General features: G+C 32.1%; 1 protein-coding gene across 7 annotated transcripts; it reads left to right on the plus strand.

Annotated features, from left to right (window-relative positions):
• Positions 1–3,403: 3,403 nt before the first annotated feature.
• Positions 3,404–19,762, plus strand: LOC130448066 (facilitated trehalose transporter Tret1-like). 7 transcript variants are annotated; one of them, XM_056785249.1, is made up of 3 exons: positions 3,404–3,457; positions 16,459–16,614; positions 18,372–19,762. In XM_056785249.1, exons 2-3 carry the CDS (start codon positions 16,470–16,472, stop codon positions 19,706–19,708), a joined length of 1,482 nt encoding a protein of 493 aa, XP_056641227.1. In that variant the 5' UTR covers positions 3,404–3,457; positions 16,459–16,469; the 3' UTR covers positions 19,709–19,762. The 7 variants fall into 7 exon arrangements, with proteins under 7 accessions (XP_056641227.1, XP_056641224.1, XP_056641228.1 ...); XM_056785246.1 differs by lacking the exon at positions 3,404–3,457 and adding an exon at positions 7,515–7,830; XM_056785250.1 differs by lacking the exon at positions 3,404–3,457 and adding an exon at positions 7,517–7,625.
• The last annotated feature ends 1,130 nt before the right edge of the window (positions 19,763–20,892 follow it).

Below are 20,892 nucleotides of genomic sequence, written 5' to 3' on the forward strand. Positions count from 1 at the left end.
GTAACTTTGTTGAGAGATTGACTACTTCAAGATGAAAAAGAAGTGGTTTCGAAATTTGAAATTAATAAAAAAATGCCTTAATGCTTTTCAATGGTATGATGCTTTAAAAGACCAGACAAGTATCAAGTGTCGTCTACTCTAATTCATGCTACATTGAAAGATCGTACTGAAAAATTTATACATTAAAGTACTACTTGACTCATCCCAGCCATTTCCTCCATCTGTGTAGCCCCAATTAATATTAATACGGCAACACCTTGAATTAGAAGGTAAGTAACTTAGTCAGCTCTACTTTATTTCATTAGCAGTTTTATATTAGTATTACAAAGTGATTACAGGCATTAGAAATTTTACTTTGGCTAAGTAATAGAAAATGGTGTGTTTTTTCTAATTACTATTGTTATAATTTTTTTAATTATAATTTTCAGATCTCAATTTTCTAAAATGTATTGCCATTGCTGTAGAATTGCTCAACTCAATTTTTAATTCTTTTGCATATTACCTTACCAACTAACATAACTTAAATCAGTTCTAGTACTCTAGACTATGTCGTATCATCGTATGATTCAGAATCCATCGACTGTACTGTCTTTGATTCAGGTCATTGAAAGAGAGAAGAATACTTACTACTCATCACTTTGGATTTCTAAATTACAAATGCACAAATGATGCTATGTTGTCTCTCCCAAATAATGTTCACTCCAGCTTAAACAACCATTATTCCACTGCAATAACTGTGATTTTTCTAATATATATTTCAATCAATATATTGAAGTATGGCGGTTTCAGGGGAACACCTCCCGCATGGTTTAAGTGATACCGTACCAACAGAAGTCAACTTTAAGTGTTGGTTCAACAATATCTTCTTACAAGCCAATGGAATGTGTGTATTTTATTTCTTCTGTTACCTATTACCTATCTAGAAATAAGTGGTAAAATGTCTATTTTCTTTTGGAGCAACCGAGATGTAACCGCACTTAATAGGATCATATCTAGGTAACCAATCACTTTTAAATTATCGTGCGATTCCTATCTTCTAGGTCTCAACGTTTCTAAAATGAGAGTTTCGTAATATAAAAATACGTTTCAGCCTATTGTACTAAATAACACCACATTTGACGTCGTTGAATTTGTAAAATTCTTAGAGCATATTGTAGACATTTTTTTGAAATGAGAGTTACATATCGTCTCTCATCTAAAACATTGAGTTTTTTCGGTTTTACTCTGAAACAGTTAAACTAAAGAAGAGAGCTGTAGAGATCTTCTTAGACTAAACATTAGGACTCATAGCCCAGATTTCTTTAAAAGATTCAAAATATTAACTACTATTGAGTACGCTGCTCAGGACATTTTACTCACTCCACATTCATAATTAGTTGAGTGATCCATACTGTAGATGCAAAAAAATGCACAATAATTTGCCAACTGAAATCAAATCTATAATATCTTTTCTATTTACTGAGAGTGCCTACTACTAATATCTAATTCGGAGCACACTACACACTAGTTTAATGTTAATATTGATTTTTAAATACAAATTTTGACAATAATTATAATAATGTAATTTATATTACATATAAAATTTAATACATTCACATTTTGAACGGCAATATCGTTAATCTTTTGAGCATTTAAGCAGTTTTCGTGTGTTTACTTAATTTTTAGATTTTATTATGAGTATTCATTCAGTTTTTTTGTGTTTGTTTTCTAGTTATTTACAATATTTTGTCAACAAATTGTTTACAATTTTTTGACAATAAAGCCTTCTGTTATCCGCATCTACACTTACCCTCTCAATCTATGAGCTGTGACCAGCGGTTTCACCAGTCTCAATCAGCTTAGTTCTATGGTTCTATGAAAAATAGTTTCAATTTTTGAGATCCGTCCGAGCTGCTAGCTGAATCAGTTATTTCTCCTTGTTAAGTATCTCATCATGACGGTTTCGTCTATGTTGAATGAATGAATGTTCCTTGGGTTATAAACATTCAAAAACTGTTCTTTGAGAACAAATGGAAACACTACCCTGGTTTTATCTACACAGATCTTCTTAAATGCGATGCTATGTCGTTGTTGGAACTTTGAGAGCCACTTGCTAGTAATTTCAGGACTTGTGCAAATGATTGGGCATTATCTATCAACATAAAACTACCAATGGGAACATTTGATTCTACACCGACTAACCCACTATCCATGAAGCAAACACTATTCAAGACGAAGAAATTCACCGTAATGTGATTTTTTTCTACACGTAGTTCCTCTTCAAAATAATTTTAGCGAAATCTTTTTTCAATTGTCCCTTCGCAGCTCGAAGCAGACGCATTTTCCAATTGTGGAAAGACAATTAATGTTTCTTGGATTCCTTTTTATAGCACATCAACTTGATTCATTGACGTTTGAAAGGAGACTGGAATGCGAGCTTTATCATACAATCATATCTATGTATAAACGATAGACCTGTGCTTGATAAATGTTAACTTAACTTAATTATAATGTTCTACTTATTTATTTAAACAGTTTTTAATCTCCAAATAGAGGGATAGATTTTTTCACACGATTTATATTACTTATGCAATTTATTTACACACTAAACTATTCTCGAACACCCAACATCTAATTTATTCAAATATACCGTTTGCTACAGGTATTTATGTGCCACTATGTCCAAGTGTTCTCTAATACATCAAATTATTTACTAGCTCCTACGGCTGCTAGAGCTTAGTTTTATATACTATCATCACATTCCAGCATCTTTGGAAATCTCAAGTTTGCCGTAAACAAACAAAGATGCTTGTCTTTATGCGAACAGACCAAAAAACATAAGTGAATAGGTTACAAACAATAAGCCGTTACAAAAAGTGTTGTTGGCCAAACTTTAGCTTCAAGTAACATATAAAATAGGACCGGCTTCAAGATCATACAAAATCTATATCATGAAAATTATGGATTGGAGGGAAGTCTTTCTATTTAAAATTACCAAGGGAAACTGATATCATCGATTTTATTGAATTTATCGACTATTTTTCAAGGAAACTGATAAAAATTTGGAATTAACGTAAAATTCAAAATAACGAGTGGTATATGTTCATGGCATATTTAGAATAGAGAATAAAAACTTTTTATTACAATTTAAAAAGATCAGAATTGTCTAGTTTTGGTTCAAATGGCAATATATCTTGATTTCAATGTTTACTCATTGATTGGATTTCGTTTAATAGATTTTTGTACTAAACAATCAAGTTCTGAAGTACAATAAGTTCTTGAATGCTGTTGCAACAGCTTATCTAAAATTTCATGTATTACTTGTAGTACATCTGTAGTTCTGGGAATTATCAACTGTTTATATATCTCTTTAATAAAGTGATAATTTTGTTGGTTTTTCATATCTTTAGATTCATTTTAACTTATTTATTCCAGACCAGCTTGATTGTGTACTAGAATAACTGTGGTATTGTAAAAGGTATTTATTGTTTTATGTAAAATAGATATTTGATTTGATCGTTAAATTAAATTTTATTTTCTAAAGTTATTTATCAGTTCTCATTTACTTAGAAAATAACATATTTCATCTATTAATTTTATTTCTTATACGAACTCAAAGATATAATAAGTTAAAATAATTAACTAGACCCTTATAGTATATTCCGGAACAAGAGTTATGAGAAAGTCATCAAGTGAAACATTTCAGTAATGAGCCTCCAGCTCGTGTAACTTACTATAACTTTTTTAGGGCCACTCTTTTTCTTATATTAAATAAAGAAAATCGAAATTATCCAAACTTCGTTAGAATAGTGGTTATAAACAAATATTGTCCTTCTTGCCTTATTGTTTAATGGTAATGAATGGCTGTCTAAGATGGTTGTAGCATCACATTGCACATAACCTCCTAAATCAACCACACTTCTGCTTAATTCGGTCCTTCAAGAATAAACCAATTAAATATATCAAACAAGAGCTAAATATTATGAAAAAACTTGGAAGTTGGGTGAATAATAGGTTTGTTCCAACAGTATACCTTGATCATATTTCGAACATTGATACACTGCGATGACTTGAGTAAAATTTATTACGTATCCAACAATTGCTGGTGGATCACCAACTTTATCACAGCTAGGGAAAAAACATAATCATTTTTGTTTTTTTATATAGTTTTAATAAACCATTCACTTTCATCTTTACTATATATTATATATTTACTATATTATATATTTACTATATTTTACCACCTGAGACAACACGATACTCGATCTAAAATATGTGCTGACATGCACAGAAATATATATGTTCCAAAATTTAATACTACTGGAATGCAATTTTTATATTACGCATGATGAAGTAGTTACAGACACTCTGTTTGAACAAACCTATTTTGACAAAATTGATATAACATGTGAAGTTACTACTTGAAACAAAATAAGTTGAATCAATAAGTTGATTTGCTGTCATCACTCTCAGTGTTTTTCTTATGATTGGTACGATGTCACCTTTATCACTTGGGCATACCTGGTGCTATCCTGGTTCATCAATCGACGAAGTACGGAAGGTTTCAGACTGAACGGATTGTAGTAAAATGTTTCTAGCAGTTGAGTTTGGTTATATCGTTATAGATTTCCCCACAATAACACCTCGCTGGATGCAAAGAACTCGTTCAATATTTAAGTCAGATTTTAGAAAATTACAACGCAAGCCCAATGCTGATGGCTTTTACAGTGAGCGTGACTTCTTCAGATTGCTTGTTATCAAAAATCATTGTCTTCGTCTGATTTGTTGGTATCTTCATGAGGGATTATTCGTTTATTAACTCTATGGGTGAAATTTGGAAAATCCTCACTTCCTCCGAATGGTTGGTACGTGGTCAGTGGGTTTTTGCTGCTTTATTTCCACTAGCTATTTTTTTTTTCTAAAGCAATCTGGACTCATCAGCATTAAAAACTTGAGCAGAAGAGTTGCTGGTAATAAGTTTTGTGAGTCATATTGTTGTGCTGCGTCCTAAGAAATCATCGGTGACTGAATTTAGAGTATTCCATGAGTTCTCAGAGCCTTATCTGTTATAGCATTGGTATTAATTGAGATGCTCCTTATATATAATCCAAATGAATTTTATATTTGCGGAGCATATGCACGGCTGATTTCCAACTAATATCGTTTAGTTTCATATTTCACAACAACTAATATGGTGATTCTACAAATTTTATTCTCTTTTGTTGTTCATATGGTCATGTATTGCAATACCTCCTGTTAGAATAAAGTTAATATACTATTGGTGGAAGCAAACAGTTTCTCAAGTTCTCTTGCGATGATCAAATCACATCTGGCTGCTTTTCCAAGCGAAAATTGCTTAAAACCACAGACATCCAACACATGAATCATTAAAATAGTTAAAAGTTTTTCATTCGTCCAATCTTTATTCATATATTTATTTATTTACTTATCTATTCATTGATGTATTGATTGATTTACTCGTATCATAGCCATAGCCCAAAGGCCAATTAAAAAGAGTAAGAAACTTACATCAGAATCAACAATTGAATAATTGAAGTTGAATACTACAAATAAACAATAGTATATTCACATGAAATGTAGATAAAATAGAATAGTTTATTTTATTTTAGAAATAGTACAGGAAAAACTATCGAAAATATTCTGCATTTGACATATTCATTTTAGATAAAGGTAAAAACTGAGAATAGAATGAAAAGTGGGAGCCAATGAGCATTTAAAGTTACCTCACATAACCTTAGCAATTTGAAGAATCAATAATATTCGTTACAATTTTATGAGTTTATGAGTCAATATTAAAGAAGAACAAATACGTATCGTTGCTAGATAGTTAATGTTGAAGTGCTGTAATAGTGAGATTCAGTTTGCTCTATTTTGCTAATATATGATATCTGATAGCTATATACGAGACTGGTCCCAGAAGTACCTTGCCTGGCCTAAGGATGGCGGTAGTTGATTAAAAAAACCACTGTATTAAGAAGTACACAATCTATACAGCATTTGAAGACGTCACGTTGTTGAATATTTGGCTCCATCAATAGTGAACGTTTTCAGTGAATTTGTGAACATAAGAAAAATTGCAAAGTTTAAACGAGGCCGTACGACCTGCATCGCAGTGGTGGCGACTCCAGAAATGATGAAGAAAATCCATAAAGCAGTATTGGATGATCTTTGACGTGCGCGAGTCAGCAGACATAGTAAGCATTTCAAAAAGTTTAGTACGTCGCATAGGTGCCGCGTTTGCTCACAATGGAACAAAAACAGCGTCGTGAAGATGTTTTCATCCAGTGTTTGGCAGAAATAATGGAATTTGGGTTCATCACTTCACACCCGAAACATGAGAACAATCAAAAGAATGAATTGAAAATGGAGAACCGGCTTCAAAGAACGCAAAGACCGTTCCATCTGCAGTTATGGAAAGAGAAAACTATCAACGGCGAGTATTATGCGCACTTATTGCTACGTTTGAGTGAAGAAATCAAGCAAAAATGATCGTGTTTAATCAAAAATTGTGTTGTTTCATCAAGACAATGCACCCGCTCAACCTCCGTTATTGCAATGCCCAAAATTAATGAATTAAACCACCTATTACATCCTATTTGCCAGATTTAGCCCCCTTGGATTGGGACTCAGTTGTCAAAGATTTTCCAACTGCAAGGATGCACTGAATCTGAATATCAAAATGCACATTAATAGAAATACGATAGTTAAAATGAATAGGGCTTAGTTTCCTAGTAAAAGATAAAAGAAAATGCGTTTTCATCGCTCCAATCATAAATTGTATCTATATCATATATCACCAATGTTTCATATCGAATTATATAGCTTTAGATTATTTGCATAAAGGAGCACATTAAAGTGTGATCTCAAGTCAATGTCAGTCACAGATATTAATAATAATAACGCCGATCTGAGGTACTCCAGAAACTGCATAAATTTCTACGAAGTTGAAACCATGAAACTGTAAGCTTTCTATCCGAGACGTATTGTATTAAAAATTGGTGAATGAGTCAGTTAAATCAATTTTGGATTGGAAGAAGATGCTCCCATGATCCAAGACTTTGAAAAAATCATTATACATATAAAAACATTACATATACCAGGATAAACACCATACTTTTCATATGTAAGTAGTTTCACGGGGTGATAAACATAAAATATCTTAGAAAAGATAGTTTCAATAACAATCTTATTATCCTTTGAAAAAATTAGACAAACTCCTCCAGTTTTCCTTAGCTTTTTTTAGTAGTAGTAGAAATGCTGGTAAGCCATCCAAATCAGATAGAAAGTTTGGTTTCAATTTTTTTGAGGCTGATTAAAACCTTATCATAATAGAGGCAGTGACTCACTCTTAAATTTTTGTTACAAATGTTCTTTTACTTCTATGTTGCGAATAATGTTCGAGAAACGTATATTTGCTTCATCACACAACTATTTGTGAATAACTTTTTGGATAATTTGCATAATAACGGGCTTATCTGTATAATTAACTCAATCTATAAACTAATACATATTTTGTGCATTAGAATTTCGGCGAACTAGTGAACATTGAAGTTTCAAATAATTACGAGATCGTTGGTCGCGGCGGTTGATTATTAATTATTGGTAGTTTGTGAAATACTAATGAGGTGATTAGAAAAGTTAAGTTAGTGTTTAAAAATCTCGTTTGCAATTTATTTCACACGTTAGATTGGGAAACAAGCGGAAAAGTTTTTTGCGGAGTCGTTGAAAACTTTGAATATAAGAGTTGCTTAATCGATTTTAGTTACTCATTTACTAAATACATCAGCAGAAAAAAACTGATTATTAATTGCGATGTGGTCTGAGCTATAGGTAATAAGATTTAATCCAATATTTTCATTATTTGAGTGAAAAATATAATCTGAAAAAATTTTTAACTGTTGTTTTTTAACGGTGTAATTTTTCGGACCATTGTTTTAATTGTTTATTAATTATTATTCATATTTCGGATTCACTCTATAATTTGGATTGTCCACTTAAGAGTAATCTGAAGTAATTAAGGAAATCCACATCAACAGAAGACTGCGTTAGTTTTGCTGTTGAAAAGGGGCGCCAATTTTTGAAAATTTCTAGACAATATTGTGTTTCATAGTAGGTACAAGTACAAGATTACTGGCCAGAATAAATGGTTCTTCTATCTGATGAAAAAGATACACTTTTAGGGAGAATATATAAGAGCTTTGTTGAAATTACGTGGAGTAAAAAAGAGAAAATTTATTTATTAGTCTATTGTCAATTTTCCATATTTTATTATGGAAAGAAATTTTATCTATTGAAGTTGCCAATTGTGATTGAACATTGGATGAAAAATATTGTATTTGAAGCAAGAAAGTTTAAGACAGGAAAAGAAATGATAGGCGATCTAAATATCTGAATGGAATGGGAATTAAAACTGATGATAACCAAAATATTAGTATCTGAATAAGACACGTATTAAGCAGGCTACACTGGGAAACAAATATGGCTAGAATATAATGACTTTCAGAGTAATCCAATTAGATTTACTACTGGAGTAAAGCATCACGCCGGTAAATATGAACGGTTTATTATTCAACACATATGGTCAGAAGACGGTTTTGTCAATGATGGCTCATTGCTTTTCGAACAAAAAAGGTTTGCCCCTTTCAACTACCATAATTGAAGATTGTTGACTTGAAAAGTATTAAGCATTTTGTTTGAAAAAACCTGTAATGTAATGGACAGTACTTATGATCAACGAAAAGGCTGTGGTTATGAATATGAATAATATAGATTTGGATGCGTTAATGAAAAAATTACGATAATCATATTTCTCATCAAGTTTAATTGAACTAATATTGATAAACACACACACACACGCACAGGATATTCCCCCCTTTTGTTCCAATCGGTCCTCATCGTGTTTCGTGTCGTGATTTCGCGCGTAGTCTCTTTACTCCCCCCTTAGGTATTTGGAAGACATCGGGAGTTATTGTCTGCTAGTTGAAGGTTAGCTATAGTGGTTATACACCTTTGTCGTCACTAATTCGTCATTCATTTTTATACCTTAATTCAATTACAAACATGGTTGTCGAATGAGCTGTAGTTTATCATAACTTGTTTCTTGCTATTTTAATTCGGAATCCTTAACTTTTTTGACCTTAGGATAAGGAGTATTTGTTAATTATTAATATAGACTTTGGTGGCAAGTTATAAATTATCATGTGTGTCCAGTTTCTACGACATTTTGAGGACTGCTCTGCTTCTTAGGCACAACTTCCGTAGCATCGAAGGAATTTGGTATCCATTACAGCACTTTAATTTCACAGCATAGGTTCATCCCATTATTTGAAATTATTTGACAAATTTTTACGTTTTTCGGATTTTTCTCAATTGTAATAGATTTAGCTGACTATTTGCTTGAATAGAAAAGAAGTTTTTGTAGTCGAAAGCTCAATGAGAGTAATGAAAATGAATAATTTCAATTCATGTTAGGTACTGAAAATAAACAATGTCTCTTTATCATGATTTTCGTTGAAATAAAAGAAATTTTAATGCCTTCGACTAGCGAGTATTTCCTTCTCTAGCAGCATACAAACGACGGAGTATACTTTGGATAATTTTTAGGATGAAATTCTGCGGAAGACTGTCTCATTACTGCACCAAAATGTAGCAAAGCTATCAAGAATATCTGGGAACTGGCACATGTCTTCGTAAACGTCTGCAACCAGGTTTTCGCATCGCAGCATTACACGTTGCCGTTGCACACTCAAGAGACTTACATCAACCTAACGAACGTTTCTCACCCTTTCGTACTTCTAAAGTCATCACAAATCGTGTCGCAATAACGGAATTTATGTTCATTGCACTGACACTGACACTGACAGAGAAAATACTACACAAACAATTTGCAATAGGCAGATAAAACGACAAAGAAAAAATATGCTGAAAATGGTTTTTAGGAATTTAAGTGCGGGCGCCCTTTATTTGTCAAACGCTTATGAAAACAACAACATAAAATTTTTGTTTATCCAGGCAATTATTGAGGAAACTATGGTACAACCGAACAAAAATACCCAAAAAATCAAAATTTCTAAAATAACTTATAGGGTTGCTGCTCTGGCAACGTTTTCACTTCCAAAGTTTCAAGTGTCCAATATTCAAACTCCATAGCTAGCTTCTTAAAGTACTATATTAATTATTGTTTGAACAGATGTTATATATTGCTTATAGTGGTTGCATTCGTATGAATTTTATGTATTTCCATATATTTTGATTATTGTTGTTGAAAACTCTGTTGTTATCATTATACAAAACTACAAAAGTATTGTTCTGGTCAATTAGTATTAGAAATTGGTTATATCGGTTCTATTTGATTCAATTGAAATGCCTCTACTTGACATATTATTTTTTAATCCATGCGACCCTCATGGTTATTGTTACGATTGTGATAAGTAATTAAAAAAATACGTTAAGCCGCGACGTTTTTTATCAAAATTATGTAGATACTCACATAATAATTTCAACGAATTTTATATTTTGTCAAAAGCACGTTTTGGTTGAACTAATAGTTAAATTAAAAAAAATAAAAGTATTTAGAGGCCAAAAATATAAATTTACATTAATTTACAACATCTTTTTTGTTATGGTTTTTATGGAGACGATTTTTAAGAAACGAATATTGTTTGTTTAAGGCCGACTAGAGATTTCAAAATATACAGAAATGTGGTTTTTATGTATGAAGTGGAAGTTTAGCGGCCGTAAGTTAGCCAAGAATTTGATGGCATAGTGAACAATACATCAAGAACATTACAAGTAAATGCAAAATTGATCTAAGGGGTTGATTAAGTGTTAATGTTAGACAATAGATACATTGTGTGTATATATTCATACCACTCGTTTGTCATTAAATACCGTTTATATAACTATAAAGAAAATAACAATACGTAAGATAATGCCTATACGTGAAATGGAATTCCCACGTTATTACGAGAACAATATCTCGCGAGTTTTGTATATCACATAACTCTTCTCGACTTTCCAAAGGATCATGAATTAGTTTCAACATAACTGAAAATACTACATTACATATTTCGGACAAGATTTTTAGACCACACCCATTTCATGTTCAGATTAATGTCATTGGATGAGGGAATTTATTCGAAATTTTTTAGACCTGTTGAGGCCACATTTAGGAAGGAAGTGAACATTACTGCATAGTTTGTATTTTGATCTGAATAATGTAATGTTTCTCTTCTTTATTTACACTCTTTCTATTCGTGAAGTGATTTAATGAACACTTTTGCATTCTCAATTTATTTGAATACTTTACACACACGAGCTTATAATATAATTCACTTATCACTATTACTCAACTAACTTAAATAATTTATTGAAATTACTTTCGGTCTGTTCATTAAGACTGTTTATTATAAGCTGAACTAAACTGCGCTACACAAACTCCCAATATATCTCATGAGAATTCTAAGAACTAGAAAATAAATAAACAAAACCAAGAAATAAACAGACCTTCCTAGAAATTATTCAGAAACAATGTAAATAAACCGCCCTCTATCATAAAAAGTTATATATAAACAAACATCAAAGGAAGCGCGCCTGCAGAATTTTAGAATTCCAGTAAATCCAGGAAGAGCCCGCTTCAGGGCGATGACACGTTCGTAACAATAATCTTCACTAGTTCCGATAATAAGGTCATTGAAATCTAAATGTGTGTACACTCCTAATTTGAAATATTCCGAACAGTTATTATATCAGAATATATCCTCGTCCCATTACTGCAAAATATATTATTTCAAATACCTACAATGTATAAGCGACTCCAACAAAGTGTTGAGTGAAATTGAAAACATTTAAGGCATTTATGGACTCATTAGCCTCATCAAAATCAGTTTTTGTTATTATGTTCCCAATCGTTTTTCAATAATTTTTTTCTTTTGATAATTTAACTGAATATTAAAAAAATGTGATAAAATCACATTCAGCAGTCGTGTAATAGAGTCTTTTTAAAATTATATGATAACCAAATTTTCATGGAAAACAAGTCATTTAATTGGTACCAATATTTGCAGATTTAGGTTCTTCTATTCTCTGTTATTTCATCAATACTGCACCTTGCCATTCCACAGATGAGATCAGTTTAATAGAAGATTACATTAAGATCAAGTTTGCTAGTATACATTCAGCTTTTTAGGAGCTATAGCTGCTTATTTATCACTTAATTTTGATGAATACGTCATAAAGTATTAGAAAAATACTAGATTCAGGTTTAGCTTCATAAAGCATATATTTTGCTGGATTTCAATTAATAATAACTCCAATAGTTCAAGATGACGTTCATTTGGGAAATCTGCTTCAGCAGCCGCAGATCTTCACAACAAGTACCAAGATACAGAATTTTGTATTCCCATCTGGTCATAGAGTGATTTAAAAGAATTAATAACTTCGTAACATACATATTTCAGATGATATTTTTCAAGCTCCTACTTGAAATGTGGAAAAAAGCTCCCTTGACAAGATATTGATATAAAAATATACGCTCTATTTTCATCAATCCATTATTTAAATGATGACAAATATGGCAAATTGATATTGCTATTGTGGAAAAGGAATATACGTTTCATGACGGAGCAGCTATGTTACAGTAAAAGCGTTTATGAAGAATTCTCATGATTCATTTTAATATACGCTCTTGTTGAGTTTGGATGTTATGAGTAAAAATAAAATTAGATTCTAGGAACATAGTTTGTATTATTTCTTGTATTGTATTTGAAAATGTATTTTCAAAATACCTGACAAATATACAAAAATTTAGAATTAGCAATTTATTCCACTTCTTTTATCACAGTTTATGTTAGCTGATATGTTATCAAAATAGTTATACAGTTGACTCCCATTAATTCAAAACTGTGATAATTCAAACCTCTGTATAAATCAAAGTTATCAAGACTTTTCTAGAAAATATCTTTATATTTCGAACTAAATCAATACATCAATACAATCAAGTTACTTGATGTTCTATAAACAAGTCCCAGTAATCCATAGTTAAGTATGTGTGCCTGCTGCTGAAACAACTAAGGACATAATTCAAAGTTATAATAAGTTCAAACTTGTACCTAAGTACACATATACATACACTGCGATATTGGTTTGTATAGCTGAGTTTCAGTTACTGTTTTTTTTTTGTTAAAGTTAGTGTTAGTTATGAGTCCTAAAAAATATAAATGCTTGTCAATTGTTGGAATGAAGTTAATCAAAAAAATAGAGAGAACTCTCTCAACCATAACAAGAAGAAAACTTATGCTACTCGAACTGTTGAAATACGAAAAACGAAAAAGAACTACTAGGTAAATTTCCTGGTAAGGCCTGGTAATTTGGCCAAAACATCGTAGAGGACAAAAAGTGTCTGTTGGCAACCTGTTGAAAGAAAAAGCACAAGAGTTCGCGTCTACTCTAAACATCAAAAACTTCACGACAAAATAGAGTTGTGTTTAAATAAGTTTGTAGAAAGAGTGGAAGTGTTAATGATGAAGTTGATTAGATTGGCGCGGTAAATTGTATACTTTGATTGAAAACTAATATATTTAAGTTATTTTTAATAATGATAAATCTGGCTAATTCCTCTAATATTCACCAGACAAGATGCTTGCTTTTAAATATGAAAACTGTTATTAAGTAACGTAGTAAAGATAGTAAAGTAGTAAAGAGTAGTGTAAAGTAAAGATAGTAAAGTAGTAGTAAAGTAAAGATAACGATTTTACTTGCAGTGGATATCGACGGATCAAGAAAACTTGAACCGTAAGTGATAGGAAAAGCGATAAAACCGTGGTGTTTCAAAAGGAATGAACTCATTTACTACTGACTATCGTAACACCCCAACAAATTCAATAATTAGGGATGATGTAGAGCCAGCAACAGAACCACTATTTGACACCAGCGGTATAAGTTTTTCTGACTTTGTTCGAGTGGATGAAATGGTTTTGTCAGTTCTTTCAACGTTTTCAAAACATTTTTTACGCAAGAATGAACAAAACAAGAACAAAATAATAACTGTGATAACTATTCTATTGAATTCATGCATTAAGCTCAACTCAAAAGGAAGTCAATTCAGGTTTATGTTAAAAATTACACTAGCGTAACTATATTTCGACGCACAACCCCTTTCATGTCACTTTTGAGTGCAACTGTGGCGTTGTTTCATTGTACGAAGGTAATAACAGCTGACATTTCCAATATGTGTGTATGTGTGTATAGGGATATTTCTCATATTGTCTATTTCCTTCTGGAATATTTTTGTAGTTACTTCATTGTTTCTCCAGAACAGTGATATACGATAACGGTCCTAGAAGTGCCTGACCTGACCTAGAGATGGCGGTAGTTGCTTGAAAAATTCCACTAATTACAAAGTAGACTATCTATAGAGCACATGTTTTAAGTTGTTTAGTATTTGTTTGTTTGAAATTGTAATCATGTGAAAAATTGGTCATCGTTATTTGAAAGGCTTTAGCCCAACCAATATGAAAGCTGTACTAGATTATAGTTTGGGAACTGTCCCTTTGCTATCAACAGTAAAATATTGGGTAGCAGAGTTTAAGCAATGCCATGTGATCTGCGAAGGCCAGCATCGAAGTGGTCGGCCAAATAAGGTGACGACTCCAAAAATTTTAAATGAACTCCACAAAGCGGTACTGAATGACCGTTGACTGCCAGCAGACATAGTAGGCGGTACATCGCATATTAACTGAAAATTTGGACATAAGAAAGCTGTGCGCAAAATAGGTGCCTCGTTTGCTCACAATGGAACAAAATCAGCGTCGTTAAGATATTTCCATTGAGTGTTTGGCAATGCTTCATAGTTATAATGAAGCGTAAGTCCATCACTTCATGCCCGAAACCAAAGAAAAATCAAAACAATGGACTGAAAAGGAAGAACCGACTCCAAAGAAGGCAAATATCGTTCCATTTGCAGCCAAGGTCATTGCGGCGGTTTTTTGAGATCCCTTAAAAAAGGGAAAACTATCAACTGCGAGTATTATCCGATTTTATTGTAACGCTTAAGTGAAGAAATAAAGCAAAAACGTCCACATTTAGGGTTGTTTCATCAAGACAATGTACCAGCTCACACAACCGTTATTGTAATGGCCAAAATTAATAAATTAAAGTTTGAATTCCTACCTAATGCACCCTATTCGCCATATTTGGCCCCATCCGATTATTTTCTCTCACCAGAGTAGAAGAGAAGGCTAGGTGGTCAAAAATTTTCCAAGAATGAAGAGGTGATGTCCTTATTTTGAGTAGCTTGAAGATTCTTATTATAAAAAGGGTATCGAACTTATTGTACATCACTGGCATAAGTGTATGAAGCTTAAAGAAAATTGTATTGAAAAAAAAATATCTTTTTTCAAAAACTTCTGTGTTGGACCAGGTACTTCTGGGACCCTCTATGTCCAGTTTTTTGTACGTGCTTTTATATCTATGCATGTGTTGTGTATATAAACAAAAAATCACTTTTCAAACCAATAAATAGTAGAACATAAAATTAAGTATATGATTGTATTTATTATACGTATTTCTTGATTCACTAGAATTCTATGTTAATGAAATGGTTAAGGTGAGTGCATCCTGTATGTTACAAGTTTCTATTTCAATGTCAAATAAATTATAGTGACTCATAACAACGTTATTACTTATATTTATCAATTACAGCAGGAGTGTTTTACAGTTCGTCCTAAAAGTCAGATTCTATGTTTTTTTCTCGTTCACGGTTTTGTCTACGCAAATAACGAATTTTGTGTCTACTACTTTGTGTCACATTTCATTATTCGAATGTTATTCAAAAAATAATAGGATATATTGCTAGAAGTTTCAACATATTCTCAAATGAGATGGTGAATTTATATGATTGATTGATCCATTTGAAACCAAACAGTGTAAGCTAATTCTCATACTTTAATATCTGTTTATTATTTCAAATCCTTAGATGTTTAATAAGTTAGTTGGCTGTTTTAAAATCCTAATAAAGTGGTTTTTCCAATGTAATAGGAAGAGAGGGATGAGGGGTTACTTATGAGTCGATAGAGGAATTTTTATGTGCAATATGGTATTGTTTTACGAATGCTTTGATAAAAGAGAAATTTTTCTCTGCAGGATCTGAATAGGAGTGATTTTTTAGTGTTAATTTATGGCCGCGTTCGCTCAGTGCTTGTACCCCCGCTATGTATCGCGGGTGGAATTTAATTGGGAATGGAAATGGAATAAGTCGCTGAAACATAGCGCTGTTAGAATGTTATTTAGTATCCGGCTGTTAAGCGAGTTAACCAGATTAGAATGAGACCGCAAAAAACCTGTAAAACCAGCACCTTGGAATAATATTTAAAAACTATTCTGTACATTCTTTTGTATAACGATATCTGTGATCAAATATTGTTTATGCTTTTGAGATAATTATCCCTTTTTTATTCATAGGAAGAAACAATATGAAGAGACAGCATAAGCCTGCAATTACTGACTTGACACAAAACAAAGTCACAGAGACTTCGGTGAAGGACTTTTCAAAAGAAAATCAGCCAGACATGAAGAAGAAATCTGATTCTTGGTTCTTACGCTTCACAATCGTTATAGGTAATTTGAAACTTATAAAAATTTATATAATCTGGTCTTTACGCACACAACAGTACAACAATGCTTGAGGTGAACAGACAAAATGAAGAGCTGTTAACAAATTGCAATTGGAACACCTTTCAGTACAAATAACAGTTTCGCTCAAATGACTCACTTCACTTTTCATAGACGAATTTTCCACTGATCAATTTCTAAAAAATAGCTGTAATAAATCAATTATTCGAAACTGCTGAAATTATTTGCAAAAGTTGTTTATCAAGATTGTCCTATTTATTGTTTCCAAGATTCGTATTTGCTCCTTTAAACTGCACTATGCTCTGTATTTGCTACAAAGGTTTGATATTATTCAGTTTTCATTCCATGTTGATTTAACAGCTTGATGGCTTGAATGGCATAATGATTTTTAAGCTGTTATTTATAATTCCTTCCAAGATTTCCACTTACAAAATATTTGTCGACAAATTTTTCAAGTATCCTAGTACGATTTCCATATTCTAAGAAGTAACAAATGGAACTAACATCGAAACATAGGAGTGTCAGAGTTTTATCCCGCTAAAGGTTTGGAAATCATTATCGTTGATGACTCTTATGTCACTTTTGACAGGAGTGGAACGGCGAATAATAAGACTTACTATTGAGATAAAGTTAAAAAAATTAATTCAGAAGTGTATTTCAAAAGACAAGGAAAGTTCAGGTCGAAAGTTTTGGTGTGATTGGCGATATCTTCCCATGGTAGTTGTTCAACATACATTTGTCTTTCTGGATACCCTATAGTGGACAAAATATATGAAAAAGAGTGTATTAGATCTAAATTAATGCAGTTCATAAAGAAAAAGCATCTATAAATCTAGGAATATTCATAATGTGCCTCAAAGAAGGGCATTTGAACGTTTTTGGTAAAATTTGGAATTGTACGTATATTCTGATGGTTGGGAAACAACTACAGATGAATCAAAAAAGAGAGTTTTGAGAAATCTTCGGCAAACGCCCGATTCAGTATTTGAGTCTGATGGGTGCTGGTTGATTCAGGTCTATAAAATGTGTGCAATTATAGTATAGTAACCATTATTTTATAGAGTAATGAGCAAGTAATTAAATTAAAACAATGAGTTTGTACGAATTGTACCCTTTCTTTTCTCGTTATCTCTCTAATTATCGTTTCATTCCTCAAGCTAGCGAAATTATTTATTATTTTCAAGTATACCCAAGTTTTGTCTCACTATCTCTGCTTTCATAAGTATCATCATTCTTGCCGGTCTAAAGTTGCGTATGTAATTTTATTTTATATTTGTTATTTATAGATTGACAGTATTTATCATTAAACGACAGATTACAGTAATTGATTATTCTTCTAATATATTATTTACGAAATTATATGAATTTCCCTCGTATTTTGTATGCTAAAAGTCCACAGAATTTCTTTATGCCATCTATTCAATAATCGAATATATGCCACTTCTTCTTATTCTTCTCATTATATGTTTCTTTTTCCTATAACACCTATAGGTATTATGATGCATATTTCCTTTAACTGAATATCCTCAAATTTACCCAATAATTGAATGTAGCAAGGTAAGTACCCTAATAGAGTTAGCGGATCTGCTTCCTGTTTTTTGATAAAATCATATATTGAATGCTGTGAATAGTCATAACAATTAGTGCTTAAAATTTGTATGAATGTAAAATAAATTTGTGACAATAAAGCAACAAAAATGATTGTTCAATAATATATTTGAAAGTATTATTCTCATTTTCAGGAATGCTAACGTGGATTGTTGGTGGAGCGAAAGTAGTATGGACATCCCCATCCTTAATCAAATTAGAATCAACTGATTTGGAAATCAATCCTTTAGGCAGACCTATAACAAGTTCAGAAGTTTCCCTGTTATTCGGGATACCAGGCATGGTGTCTTTACCGGGCTCGGTTATCTTTCCTAAATTGGCAGATATATTAGGAAGAAAAATATGTATTATAGTTATAGGTTTTATGATGATGATTAGTCTTTTAGGACTCGCTTTTAGTAACACCATAGTACTAATCATTTTGTTCTCAACAATATGTTCTATATCTTTCGTTGGAACATTGGGAGTTCTCCCGATGTATCTTACAGAAATATGTGAAGATCATAACAGAGCTAAATATGGTTGTATATTATCTCTCTGTATTCCTCTTGGACAATTGTATGCTTATGTACTCGGCCCACTATTACTCATTAGAGATTACACGTTAGTCATAGCTGCACCTTTATTGCCATTCATATTATTCTTCTTCTATGTACCTGAAAGCCCTGTTTATCTGTTGAGTAAAGGAAGAGATGAAGAGTGTAGATTAGCTCTCGAAAAATTGCGAAGTAACAAAGCTAAAAGTGAGTTGGAAGTTGATTATCGTCATATGAGTCAGAGCCTAGCTCCAACAGGAGAAAGTAAACCTTTCAAGGTTTTGAAAGTATTTACCACCAAAGAAGGTAGATGTGGATTATTTTTAAGCTCGTTAGGAATGGCTGTACAGACGTTTGGAGGCGGGGCCACTTTGTTACCATTGTTGGCTCCTATTTATGAAAATGCAGATTCAAATCTATCTGGAGATGCAATTGCTATTATAGTTGAAGCTGTTTCTATCCTAAGCCTCATACTAACTGTTTTTATTATTGAAAAGGTCGGAAGAAGACCCTTATTAATCATATCGGCCATTGGCTGTGGTATACCTTTAATTTTTATGGGATTATTTTTCTACTTCCAGCATGTTGGATCACATTTGACTCAACAGTTTCATTGGGTTCCTCTAACAAGCATTTTAGTATATTTTTTCATGTATTTCCTAGGACTAGGCTCTATTCCATTCACAATGGTCAGTTTATTTTTCAATATTGAGCTAAGATCAACGGGAACTGCAATTGTAATAACATTTAGTTGTTTGTTATTAACTATTTTCCAATCTTCATTTCCTCTTCTTGCCGAAGCTGCTGGAACCCATTGGTGCATGTGGTGTTTTTCTATTCTCACTTTCATTGGTGCTGTTCTCATGTATATGTTTCTACCTGAAACAACAGGAAAAAGTGTTGAAGAAATTCAGAAAATGTTATTGGAATGTTAGCATTATTGATCTATTGTGCATAAATTTATTTATTTATAGCCATACAAACATCCATTTGAGCTTGTTTTATTTTGACAACGTACCTATTAATTGACCTGAGTTAGTAGATCATATCCAACGTGAAAAACGTTTTACGCTTTAAGCTAAATATTATACGAGTTTCGATATGCGACTACTATGAAGTAGGAATATGGATTCTTTTGTTTAGTGTTCAGTAGATGATATATAGCATGTTCAAGTTGAAAAGATAGATTATGATTAATCTCAACTTGTTGTGAATCTAGCTGACCACATAAGTGAAGCCGATTCTGTGGCGGAATTGGCTAAAAATAATTTTTGATGTAACCTTACTGTCATTTAATATGAACCCAACACATAGCCACCCGAAAAAAGTAATCAACTCCCTATCAGTAACACAATAGGGGCATTAGCAGGTAATCTTATTATTGATAGAAGAATTGAATTAGAATTAGAATAGAATTTTGTAAAAAAGTGAGTATGGTTAGGTTAGGTTATGTAACTACGATATGTTAAGCGAGCAATATACAGGGTCGATCTATAATTTCAAAAGGTATTATACAACACTGATGTTGCATTGCCAAAGAGGCATCGTTCCATTTGTGAGGTTATGTGTACGTAATATTATGCATTATAGGTATCAGTAGCTATATGTGAGCTTTATCTTTAGCTGAATTTAGACATCGAATTAGCGAAATAAAGACAGAAGAGATCAATAGAATAAAATCGTTGGATGATGGTAGGGAAAAGCTTACAACAAGTTGGGTATTACAAATCATAAGATCACAACAATATAAATAAGAAATTTCAACTACCCCAAATCACATCTTTGGATAGATGCCGTAAGCAGTCTCCTTTGGACTGAATTAGAAACATGTTACATATTATATCTTCTCATAATTAATGTTAGCAAAGAGTATAAAGGTTAAACCAAATTTAAATAGTTTCATTTGAGTCATTTTTGTTGTTAGCTCTGACATAATTTGAAATCATATTCATTGATTATTCAATTTTCATATGATACGCGTTTTAAAGAGCACGACCAGTGCAGCGAAGATTGCTAGATAGCAGCGATTGCGTCAAATTTGTCTTATAAAATAAATGTGTTACAAATTTTTATATGTTTTGTCTTATATAAAAGTTGTTTGAGCAATATATAAGGAAAA

Source organism: Diorhabda sublineata, chromosome 8, assembly GCF_026230105.1.
Source record: "Diorhabda sublineata isolate icDioSubl1.1 chromosome 8, icDioSubl1.1, whole genome shotgun sequence".
Lineage (NCBI taxonomy): Eukaryota > Metazoa > Arthropoda > Insecta > Coleoptera > Chrysomelidae > Diorhabda > Diorhabda sublineata.

Excerpts from the sequence above, each read along its gene's own strand:
- LOC130448066 (XM_056785249.1), top strand. The coding sequence starts at position 16,470 with ATGAAGAGACAGCATAAGCCTGCAATTACTGACTTGACACAAAACAAA. Across the intron at positions 16,615-18,371 it reads ACGCTTCACAATCGTTATAG|GAATGCTAACGTGGATTGTT; the intron begins GTAATTTGAAAC and ends TCTCATTTTCAG.